Source organism: Mirounga angustirostris, unplaced genomic scaffold (assembly GCF_029215605.1).
Source record: "Mirounga angustirostris isolate CCGP_5_RB_7025 unplaced genomic scaffold, mMirAng1.0.hap1 SCAF_3, whole genome shotgun sequence".
Classification (NCBI taxonomy): domain Eukaryota; kingdom Metazoa; phylum Chordata; class Mammalia; order Carnivora; family Phocidae; genus Mirounga; species Mirounga angustirostris.
The window spans coordinates 135434300-135446553 of NW_026991711.1; the positions used below are offsets into that span (position 1 = coordinate 135434300).

General features: G+C 40.4%; 2 protein-coding genes across 7 annotated transcripts in view; one reads left to right on the plus strand and one right to left on the minus strand.

The window, feature by feature from the left end:
- The window catches only part of METTL8 (methyltransferase 8, tRNA N3-cytidine), a 92964-nt gene extending 90494 nt beyond the window's left edge, over positions 1–2470 (minus strand). For 2 of the 4 annotated variants that reach the window (XM_064586675.1, XM_064586674.1), the window contains exon 1: positions 2133–2260. The gene's annotated coding sequence lies outside the window, so the exon portion shown is untranslated. Of the gene's footprint in view, positions 1–1594; positions 2103–2132 lie in introns of those variants that run through there. The other 2 variants (XM_045868641.3, XM_045868640.3) reach the window with 2 other exon arrangements.
- A 13-nt stretch (positions 2471–2483) lies between these two features.
- Positions 2484–12254, plus strand: part of DCAF17 (DDB1 and CUL4 associated factor 17) — a 55506-nt gene continuing 45735 nt past the window's right edge. For 2 of the 3 annotated variants that reach the window (XM_064586673.1, XM_045868638.3), the window contains exons 1-3: positions 2486–2960; positions 3373–3476; positions 11077–11167. In XM_064586673.1, coding sequence (XP_064442743.1) covers positions 2835–2960; positions 3373–3476; positions 11077–11167 — 321 coding nt within the window. In that variant the 5' untranslated portion in view covers positions 2486–2834. Of the gene's footprint in view, positions 2961–3372; positions 3477–11076; positions 11168–12254 lie in introns of all 3 variants that reach the window. The other variant, XM_054506146.2, reaches the window with a different exon arrangement.

The following is a 12254-nucleotide window of genomic DNA, read 5'->3' on the forward strand; positions in this document are numbered from 1 at the left end:
TGTTAGAAGAGGCAAGACTATAACTAAAGCGAAGGGGTCAGGAAAAGTGTCTGAGCGGAGCTGCAATACCTGGGATGAGTCATGAGATAAACAGATAAGAGAAGGAAAGGAAGGGAGCTCCAAAGAAAATTTAAGATGCAAAGATACATTGGCTTGAGTAAGTGAGCAACATGTCAGAACCGCAATAGCAAATGTTAAGGATGGACAAAGAAATATGGCCGAAAGTGTGGGTAAGTATGCAGATAACAGTGCCCTGTACACTACATTAAGGGATTCAGATTTTGTCTTATAAGGCACCTACACAGACCCCTAGGGATCTGTAGACGTAGCCCCAAGGCTACGTTTCTCTTAGAGAAATCTTTTATTTTCAACTTGATAAAAATCAAAACCAAAAACATTTTTTTAAAAGGATACTCTGGATCATCTGAATGGCCAACTTTTAATTGATAACTGTCATAAGATTTCAGTTCACATGTTTGTGTTTAGCAGTGCACTGGCAAACAACCGGTATCATTTGTCATCGGCACAGGTTAATGAGAAAGAAATGGGAACTACTTTATGTAAATGATGGTGTTTGACAAGTGAAGGTCAAATGAAATGACGACACACTGAACAAAGGAAAGCTTTGCAGTGGTTTAAATAAAGAAAAGAGATGAAGGCATTGAGTAATCTCAACACAAGTACAAAACGGACAGGCCTTTTGTAAGGAAATTATGCTATGGAGGACAATGAACATTTGCTTTTGGAGCGTATTAGGTCCAGCAAAAAGAGTCTCATTGGTAAAAGTAAGTATTCATTTGAATTTATTTGTTTTATTTTTGCTTCATTTAACTTATAACTGGGAGTTATAGTTGTATAAGATATACAACATAAGGAGTTTATATATAGTTTTATATTTGCATATATTTAACATACTGAAAATATTTTAAGTTAACAATAGAGAATCCTGGGTATCTACTCAGGCTTGAGAAATTCTGTTCTGGGTGATTGGAAGCCACTGAAAGATTTTAATAAGGAAATGACAGATTTGTGCTTTAGAAAAATCACTCTGGCAGCAGTATGGAGGGTTCGAATTGAAAGTACTTAAGCAAGGCAGGAAGGAGGCTACTTAATATAATAATGTGATAAAATGGTGAGGCCCTAAATTACTTAGGTGATATAAAAAGGAGATGGATAGGAGTTAGAATCAAAAGGACTTGGTTGTGGGTGAGGAAAGGAGGGTATCCAGGATGACTGCCCTCTGGGTGAGCTGGTGGTAAGATAAAGACCAAAGGAAGACAAACAAGTGAGGGTGAAGAGGAATGAGAAAAGAGAGATGATGAATTTCAGTCAGCAACGATTTGAATTTCATTTCATCCAAAGAAAATCCAGTTCTCTTTTCTGGGTCCCAGTTTTCTCAGTGACAGCTGCATTCATGAATTACCAAATTAACTATTATAGCGCGCTCTAAAAATACACATAGCACTCCACAGTATGCTGTAAATAAGTCATGAAAAATCAGCAAAAGCCCAGGCCCTGAAGGAAATTCAGCAGGGTTAAAAAGAGATGTGACAAATTTTTACTAAACACTTAAGTTGTGACCCAACGCACTCACCCAGTATTGTACTCTGCTCTGTCAGTCAGAGGCGATCACGCCCTTGCCCACACATGAACAAGAGGTAGCACGCCCGAGCCCACGTGGCAGATACAAAGACACCACCCTCAAGGGACGTGCAAAGCGAGGGGGCACACCTACTGCACGATTACTGAAAACGTAGTGTAGTGGGAACTTTGACCCTACAGGCAGGGGTAGTTGACAAAGTTACCTTTTACTTAGAGGAATCAACGTGGAATAGCTTAGTCTGATAAGAATGTAAACATTTCGTATTTTATTACCCAAAGAAGAAAAAAAAAAAAAAAAGAGGCGAGAGAAAGGAAAACGCAGCAATTATCGCAAAACCAGCCTGTGTCCCCGCAGGCCAAGAAGGGCGAGCTCTGGAGGAGTAATTCAACCCTAGTTTGGTGGGGATGCCAGCATCCTCCACCACTCACTCATAATACAATAGCATAATGTTTATAGACCCAAAATGATTAACCGTCAACCTCATCCACAATGTCCAACGTGCGACTGAAGGGAAAGCCGCGGGGCGTACCTTTAGCACGGACGCTGCTTTGGTGTGTGTGGGGGGGGGAGGGGAGTAGCACTCCACACAGCGCCCTCTCGGCACCCGGTCAGCGCCTCCCAGAACGAAAGTCGGGAGCTGATGGGCGTGAGCGTACCGGGGCGGCACGATTCGCACAGTAAACCGACGCCAGGAGGCGGCAGCACAGCGTCCCGGTGCTCCGCCCCGCACCGCGTGCAGAGCAGGAAAGAGACGCCCGCCGCACAGCGCAGTCTCCGCCCGGCCCGAGGAGGCGAGGCCGGGCGGGGCCACGGCTGGTTGGAGGCGGGGCCGGCTCAAGAGCTCTCTTCCCGCCGCCTGATGGGAACTGTAGTTCTGGGAACTAGCCAGGCTCCCTCAAAGGGCTCTGGGAACTACACTTCCCGTTGAGGGAACGGCTCCAGGAGGCCGCGCGTTACGGGGGCGTCACACTACCCGCACCAGCGCTGCAGAGTGTTTGAGGGGCAGGCCGAAGGGGAGTCTTTTCCTTCACTCTGCGCTCAGGCGGTGCCGATTCCGCCTTATCTCGCCCCACGGCCGTGCGCTCATTGCCCGGCTCCCGGTGTCAGCTTTTCCTGGGTCCCTCAAGGAGTTGGGGCCTGGAGGTTCGGAGGTAACGGCCGCTGCCTTGCGCGGGAGCGAGGGGCGCTCCCCTCTTCAGCCCAGCCAACCCCGCACCCAGCCCTTGCCTCCATGGGCCCAACTCGGAAACCCAACGTGTGCCGCCAGCTGAGTCGCCGGGCGCTGGGCTTCTTCTCGCGGGACGCAGGCGTGGTGCAGAGGACGAACCTGGGCATCCTGAGGGCGCTGGTGTGCCAGGTGATCGCCGGCGGCTGGGAACGGGGCCAAGGGCAGCGGGGCGACTGGCGGCCAAGCCTCCTGCCGGGGTGCAGTTTTTCAGCGTTAGAGCCTCCTTTTGAGAAGATCACATGTGATGAGCAGGGAATCCAGGCCCTGAACCTGGGGAATTAGTAAATAGCTATTAATAGAACCTCCAGATGCTTTTCGTTTTAAGCTTCTTATATCTTTCCTGCAAACGATCTTCCTAAAATTTGGTCACCCGGCTTAACACGTGAGGGCAGAGTGAGGAAGATAGGAACATAATGTTTTAAATAACGTAACGTGAGATTACTTTGAAAACTGGCTGTAGATTTAACTCTCCCACTTAAAATTGGTGCACGGTAGAGACTTATGAATTATTCCCTAAACCAAAATTCCTTGTGTCTTTCAGGAAAGTACTAAATTTAAGAATGTGTGGACAACTCATTCCAAGTCACCTATAGCCTACGAGAGAGGAAGAATATATTTTGACAATTATCGGTGCTGTGTCAGCAGGTATCTTTTTGATGAACATTTTTGCTGTAATTCACCTCATTGTTAATCTTAACTAATTTTTATAGAACCACATGCTATATCAGTGCTTAATGAAATAGGAGAATGGAAAAATGAGCCCCAAAATAAGAATAGGTAATAAAATGGGTTGTAATTTTAAAATCTTGTTAAATCCAAAGTTACACTAAGACTTCATCTTTGCAAATACCAATTTAGAACGAATTTACTTTATAGTGCGGGCAAAATGATGGGTTGCTCAGGGTATGGAATAGTCTTATTATGCTTAGAAGATACCAGAGTCAAGGGAGCCAGGTATCTAATAATTAGATGCTGCTTTACAGAATAATTTTTTTTTTAAGATTTTTATTTATTTATTTGAGAGAGAGAGACACAGAGATAGCGAGAGAGACCACGAGCGGGGAGGAGAGGGAGAAGCAGTCTCCCCACTGAGCAGAGAACCCCGATGTGATGCCTGATGCAATACCCGATGCTCAGTCCCAGGACCCTGGGATCATGACCTGAGCCACCCAGGCGCCCCTAGAGAATTTGTTTTGTTTTGGAAGTACTTGCATTTTTTTTGTTTGTTTTAAAAGAAAAATTTCAAACTTGCTTCAAAGAGAGTAGTATAGTGAACCTCCATATACTCATTACTAGATTCAAAAGCGATCCGGATTTTGCTGCATTTGCTTATCTATCCCATTGTCCCCTTTTCCTTGACCTTTTTATAAACTATTTTAAAGCATATTCGAAACACCATGCCATACTTAAGTTTGCTTCTCTAAAAAATAATAAGACTTTTTTTTCTTTCTCTTAATAGCTTTATTAAGATATAATTCACATACTATACAGTTCACCCATTTAAAGTATACAATTTAATGGTTTTTAGAGGAATTTTGGTGAACCATTGTGGTTCATATAGGCAACCATCGCTACAGTTAACATTTTCATCACCTCCAGAAGAAACCGTATTCCATTAAGCTATAGTCCCATCAACCTTCAATAGACTTTCTGTCTCTATAGATGCACCTGTTCTGGACATTTCATATAAATTGAATCACATAGTATGTGGTCTTTTGTGATTGACTTTTTAGTAGAATTACCAGTTTATTATAAAGGGATATAATTCAAGAACAGCCAGATAGAAGAGATATGTAGGTATGTGGGAAGGGGCATGGAATATCCATGCTCTTTGAGCATACTACTGTCCCTAAATCTCTATGTGTTCACCAACCCAGAAGCTTCTCTCCTTTGGTAATATATACATTTAGTGCTATTCTTTTCCCTCAAGCACTGTTTTTGCTGCATCCCACAAATGTTTATATATTTTATTCATCTTCATTTTGTTAAAAAATATTTTAAAATTTCTCGAGACTTCTTTGACCCATGTGTTAATTAGAATTGTGTTGTTTAATCTCCAAATCTTTTGGGATTTTCCAGCTTTCTATTATTGACTTCTAATTTATTTCCACTGTGGTCTGAAAGCATACTTTGTATTACTTCTACTCTTTTAATTTTGTAAAGGTGTGTTTTATGGCCCAGATTATGGTCTCTCTTGGTGAATTTCATATGAGCTTGAGAAGAATGTGTCTTCTGCTGTTATTGGATGAAGTATTGTATAGAAGTCAGTCAGATCCAGTTGACTGATAGTACTGTTCAGTTCAGCTATATCCTTACTGACTTTCTGCTTGCTGGATCCACCAGTTACTGACAGATGTGTTGAAGTCTCCAACTATAATGGTAGATTTGTTTCTCCTTGTGTTCTGTCAGTTTTTGTCTCACATGTTTTGATATTGTGTTGTTAGATGCATACACATTAAGGATTTTTTATGTCTTCTTCGAAAAGTGACCCCTTTATCATATGTAATGCCACTGTTTATCACTGATAATTTTTATTGTGGAAGTCAACTTTGTCTAAAATTAATGTAGCTACTCCAGCTTTCCTTTGATTAGTATGTGTGGTATATCTTTCTCCATTCCTTTGCTATAATCTGTGTGTTTATATTTGAAATGGGTTTCTTGTAGATATCATGTATTTGGATCTTGTTTTTTTATCTACTCTGACAGTCTCTGCCTTTTGATAGGTATATTTAGATCATTCACATTTAAAGTGATTATTGATATAGTTGGTCTTTTTTGGTCTTTCATTCTTTTTTATGTCTTCTCTGCTTTTAATTGAGTGTTTTATATGATTCCATTTTCTATTTTAGCATATCAATTATACTTATTTTTAAAAATTTTTAATGGTTGCCTTAGAACTTGTAATACATATTTACAACTAATCTAAATCACTCTCAAGTAGCACTATACCTCTACATGGGTAGTGTAGTTACCTTATAATAGAGTATTTCTAATTGCTCCCTCCTGCCTTTTATAATGTTGATGCCATTCTTTTTATCCATAAGCTATATTCACTGAATACGTTGTTGCTGTTATTATTACGAACAATTTTTTATCTGTTAAATCAATTAAGAATAAGAAAAATAAAGGATTTTATTTTACCTTTATTTATTCCTTTTCTTTTATTTATTTATTTTATTTGAGAGAGAGAAAGAACGCACGTGGGCGCACATGCACATGAGCAGGGGGAAGAGCAGAGGGAGAGAGAGAGAATCTCAAGCAGACTCCCTGATGAGCGTGGAGCCGGATTCGGGGCATGATCCTGAGATCATGATCTGAGCCACTTAACCAACTGAGTCACACATGTGCCCCTATTTATTCCTTTTCTAACGTTCTTCCTTTTTTAAGGTAGATCTGAGTTTCTGACCTATATAATTTTTCTTCTTTTTGAAGAACTTTTTTGAACATTTCTTGAAAGGCAGATCCACTGGCAACACATTCCCTCAATTTTTGTTTGAGAAAACCTGATTTCTTTTTGACTTTTGAAGGATGACTTCTCGGGATACAAAATTCTAGATTCGGGGTGCCTGGGTGGCTCAGTTGGTTAAGCGACTGCCTTCGGCTCAGGTCATGATCCTAGAGTCACAGGATCGAGTCCCGCATCAGGCTCCCTGCTCGGCAGGGAGTCTGCTTCTCCCTCTGACCCTCCTCCCTCTCATGCTCTCTGTCTCTCATTCTCTCTGTCTCAAATAAATAAATAAAATCTTAAAAAAAAAAAAAAATCCTAGATTCGTTGGGTGTGATATAATGATTTATAAGAAATATATATTTGAGAGAGCTTGTTTGGAGGTTCTAGCAGGGGAGCGCAGCTACTCGTATACCCTTGACCAAAGAACGGTCCTCCTCTATCGGGGAAGGTCGTCCTCTTCGACCGAGCGCGCAGCTTCGGGAGGGACGCACATGGAGCGGTGAGGGAGGAAGGGGACACCCGCCTAGAAATATATATTTGAATGTGATGTGATGAGCACTAGGTGTTATATGCAACTAATGAATCATTGAACATTATATCAAAAACTAATGATGTACTATATGTTGGCTAATTGAATTTAAATTAAAAAAAAATCTGTATTTGGTCATTCAGGTGACCAAAATATATTTCTCAGATATATTTGCTCTTCATCTACAGTTCCTGAAAATGCTTTAGACCCATAAAGGTGAGGTAGGTGTCTTGTTATTAATGGAAGGTAACTTTCAGACCCCACCCAAGTGTAAGGGCTTGTTGCCTAGAGGACCAAACATGTGATTAGAGGGTTGGGACTTTTAGTCCCAACCCGGACCTCCAGGCAACAGAGGAGAGTTGGTGGTTGAATCAGCTGCTGGCCAATGACTTAGTACAACTATACAGTGAAGCCTCCATAAAACCTCAAGAGGCCTGGGTTTGAAGAGCTCTGGGTTGGTGAACCCTTGGAGATGTGGGGAGAGTGGCTTGCCTGGAGAGGGCATGGAGCTTCTATACCTTTTCCAGTGTATCTCTTCATCTAGGTGTTGATTTGTATTCTTTATCATATCCCTTAAAAACCGGTAAACATAAGTAAATGTTTCCCAGAATTCTGTGAGCCATTCTATCAAATTAAAAGAAACTAAGGAGAAGGTCACTGGAACCCCAATCTGTAGCCCATGGGTCAGAAACACAAATAACTGCCTGGGGGCTTGGTGGCTGGCATCTGAAATGGGTGGTGGAGGGCAGTCTGGTTGGACTGAATCCTTAACCTTGGAATCCGATGCTATCTCCTAGTAGATAGTGTAAGAATTGAGTTGAATTCTCCAACACTCTGCTGGTGTCTGAGAATTGCTTGGTGTTGTGTGTGGGAGACCCCCTCCCCCCATATTGGAATTGGGTCCAGGAGTCTTAAAGACTGTGGGTGGGAGTTGTTAAATCACTTTAAATATTTTACTTCACTCTCTACTTGCTTGCATGTTTTCTGAAGAGAAGTCCAATGTAATTCTTACCCTGTTCTTCTTTAGATAAGGTGCTTTTCCCTCTGACTTCTTTCAAGATGTTCTCTTTATTTTTGATTTTCTATAGTTAGAATAGTATGTACCTGGTATAGGTTTTTTGGTATTTATCCTCCTTGGTGTTTTGTAAGCTTTTTGGATTTGTGGTTTGGTGTCTGTGATTAATTCTGGAAAATTCTCAGCCATTATTATTTCAAGTATTTCTTCTGTTCTCTTTTTCTTTTAGTATTCTTTTAGTATTCCCATTATGTGTATGTTACACCTTTTCTAATTGTCCCTCAGTTCTAGAATATTGTGTTCTGCTTTTATCATTTTTGTTGTTGTTGTTCTAATTTGGGAAGTTTTTGTTGACATATCTTCAAGTTTACCAGTCTTTCCTTGGCTGTGTCCAGTCTACTGATGAACCCATCAAAAACATTCTTCATTTGTATGGAGTTTTGATTTTTAGCATTTCCTTTTGATTTTTAGGGTTTTTTTTTTTAAGATTTTATTTATTTATTTGACAGAGAGAGAGAGCACAAGCAGGGGGAGCGGCAGGCAGAGGGAGAGGGAGAAACAGGCTTCCCGCTGAGCAAGGAGATCTGTCTCTTTGTCTCTTCAATCTTTGCCTTTCACCACAAACTCCACTGTTTAGAGAGTGCTCTTAGGCTAGAACTTCTCTACACTCTGTTGCAAATGAAGTCAGTTCCTCTGGGAAGAGAATAGGGCTATCTGCTTTACAGCCTGCTTCTTCCCCCCAGGCAAAATCTTCAAGCCGAGGCTTTAGAGTTGGTCCTGGGGTATGGGGGGGAATCAATGGCATGCTTCTCTCTGAGTGACTCCCCTACTCTAAAAGCTGAGCACCTGGAGTTAAAGCAAACATTAGCCTCAGATTTTTTTGCCTCTCTTAATGTGGAACCACTGCTTTATGAGGTGGGCTAAGGGTAATCAGAGCCTCTGTATTCTTAGGCATGCCACGCCCAAGATAGAGTTGGGGCTAGGTGGAAGAAGGGAGCCCTACTTTTTGACTACACTCACCCAGGACTCAGCCCCAACAACAAGCAGCTGGGAGCTACATGAGAAATGCTGTCATCCTGGTCCCCCAAGAAGGTGGCCCTCTGGGAGCTGGGGGTAGGGGGAGTCCTGTGCTCTTGGCTACACCAGTCTGGAGTAGTTTTCATCTTTTTTTTTTTTTTTTTTAAGATTTATTTATTTATTTGAGAGAGAGAATGAGAGACAGAGAGCACGAGAGGGAGGAGGGTCAGAGGGAGAAGCAGAGTCCCCCGAGCAGGGAGCCCGATGCGGGACTCGATCCCGGGACTCCAGGATCATGACCTGAGCCGAAGGCAGTCGCTTAACCAACTGAGCCACCCAGGCGCCCCTGGAGTAGTTTTCATCTTGCTAAGCTAAGAACAGTATGGAAGCAGCACATCCTAGATCAAACATCATAGACTCTCACTATTCTTACTGAACTCTAGTAGATTTTTTGGAATAAATGTTTCTTTGTTTGCTGTATGCCCCTAGGACCATTTCCAGAGACTTTAAATAGTTGTCCTTTTATAGTTTTCACCAGTTTTCCTGGAGAGCATGCCCATAGAGCTCCTCATGCTATCATGTTGGAAGTGGATACCTGGACATTTCCTTATATGATGATAATGTCATTACCACACCTAACGAAATTAGTAGTAATTCTTTGGTATCATTTAATGCCCATTTCATAACTTACCCAGTTTAGAGGTATCTGCTTTAATTAAAAAAATTTAAATCTGAGTAGGTGGCATTGGTTGGTGATCTAATAATAAGTAGTTGGAGTTCTTTACTATGGCATTCAGGGGTGTTTTACCCATAGTTTAAGAATCACCCATAGTTTAGAAGTTTGAGCTTGCTTTCATTCCTGTGAAATTCTGTTTGGTTTAAACCTTTGAATCAGAGAACATCAAAGGTGAATAAAATTGTCACTCAGAAAATTGTTTTTTTTGTTTTTTTTTAAGATTTTTATTTATTTATTTGAGAGAGAGAGAGCACAAGCAAGGAGAATTGGCAGAGGGAAAGGGAGAAGCAAGCTCCCCACTGAGCAGGGAGCCTGACTTGGGGCTCTATCCCAGGACCCTGGTATTATGACCAGAGCCGAAGGTAGATGCTTAACTGACTGAGCCACCCAGGTGCCCCGAAAATTGTTTCTAAATAGTAGTTTAATTTTAAAGTTAATCAGTTAAAAAAAAAAAGGAAAACATCTATGATCATATCTCAGTAGTAATCAGGGAAGTATAAACTAAAGGTAAGGGACTGTTTTTCACATAAAAAATGTTGTGTTCAGTACTGGTAGAGGTAAAAACTTGTTCAACCTTTCTGAAAGGGAATTTGGGAGTAAAAAACCCGCAAAGGTATTTCCTTTTTTTACCCACTAATTTTCATCCTAAAATAAAGACATTCTTTATCTAATTTTCATTTTATAGTATTAGAATAACGGTTTATGAACCCCTTGGAATTCAGCAGAGATATTCACAGTAAATGTCCAAGGGTAAAGAAAGAATTCAGTATGATCCAATTTGGGAAAATAATCTGCAGGTAAGTATATGTAATATAAAGGAAAACCAGAAGGAAATGAACCAAAATGTTAATAATGGTTATTTTTGTAATCTTATAGTATTATAATCTACTTTATTTTTCAGATTTTCTATGAATTTTATTGTGAATTTTATGATCAGAAAAAAAATGTTAACATTTAGTTAAGAAAAGGAAAGTAATGGTGCGCCTGGGTGGCTCAGCCAGTTGAGCATCTGCCTTCGTCTTGGGTCATGATCCCAGGGTCTTGGGATCAAGCCCCGCATCGGGCTCCCTGCTCCGCAGGAAGCCTGCTTCTCCCTTTCCCACTCCCCCTGCTTGCATTTCCTCTCTCACCGTGTCTCTCTCTGTCAAATAAATAAATAAAATCTTAAAAAAAAAAAAAAGAAAAGGAAAGCAAAATAGCAAGTTATATCTTGGTATTCCAAATCTCTGAAAGAAAAAAATCACTCAGCTGAGCAAACACTGTCTCAGTTATCAAGAATAATTGCTGGGCGCCTGGGTGGCTCAGTTGGTTAAAGGACTGCCTTCACCTCGGGTCATGATCCTGGAGTCCCGGGATCTAGTCCCACATCAGGCTACCTGCTCGAGCCTGCTTCTCCTTCTGACCCTCCTCCCTCTCATGCTGTCTCTCATTCTCTCTCTCGCAAATAAATAAAATCTTAAAAAAAAAAAAGAATAATTGCTCATTTTTCTTTTTTCCCAGCATTGCATCAGAGCCAAGAAAACTTTATGAAATGCCAAAATGTTCCAAATCAGAAAAAATAGAGGATGCATTATTATGGGAATGCCCAGTGGTAAGATTTGTTTTTAGAGTATTTGTTTCCAACACATTTTTAGCCTAAAAGAACTGATTATTGTTAATATAGGTAAAAAGGAATAAAGCTTAAATATCATAGTGATTCTTGACTCTTGAAAGGAGTCAAGAAGAGAGTATATTGCTTATTTTTCCTTGTGAAATAATTCCTATTTTTAAAAATTATACATTAATATTATGAATGTATTTTAAAAATTTGATACCATTTGTAAATCTTGAAAACTGGAAAAAGTTATGAACTGGTTAAAAGTTTTATAAACAATGTAAGCTAGTTTAGAGTTATTCTCAGTGTTTCAGAGATCATTCTGATTTAAGAGATCATTCTATCAAAATAAAATATTAAATTAGGCAGTTATGTTACATGGCTCTTTGAAAGTAAATTCTTGTTCGTTTTCTCCATGAATCTTGTTAGGAAAATAATAAGTCAAAAACAAAAAATAATAAAAATAATAAAAAATAAAATAATAGGCTAAACTCATTCCACGAGACAGACCAGCATTGCCTTGGTGTGTATTTTTCAGAAGACTGTTTTTTTTTTTTTTTTTAAAGATTTTATTTATTTATTTGAGACAGAGAGAATGAGAGAGAGAGAGCACATGAGAGGGGGGAGGGTCAGAGGGAGAAGCAGGCTCCCTGCCGAGCAGGGAGCCCGATGCGGGACTCGATCCACGGACTCCAGGATCATGACCTGAGCCGAAAGCAGTCGCTTAACCAACTGAGCCACCCAGGCGCCCCAGAAGACTGTTTTAATAAAATGATAACATCTTATACTTGCTAGAGGAGTTGGGAGAATTGAGTTGTAGACAAAATAAGTGGGATATTCTGAGCTTAAAAGGTGAAACAAATTTATTTATATAATTACTTCTTAGAGCCTTTAATAATACTATGCAATAATACTAATGTTCATGGTGATTTTGACAACCATATTTCAAAACTCTTTTGATCATAGGACTTCCTTTTTTGAGGTATATTTCTACATATTGGTTTTCCATGGATCAGTGTTTTAAGAACAGCACTTAGGAAATACTGCAGCAAATTAATCAGGTCTCTGAATCTGGTTGATTGTT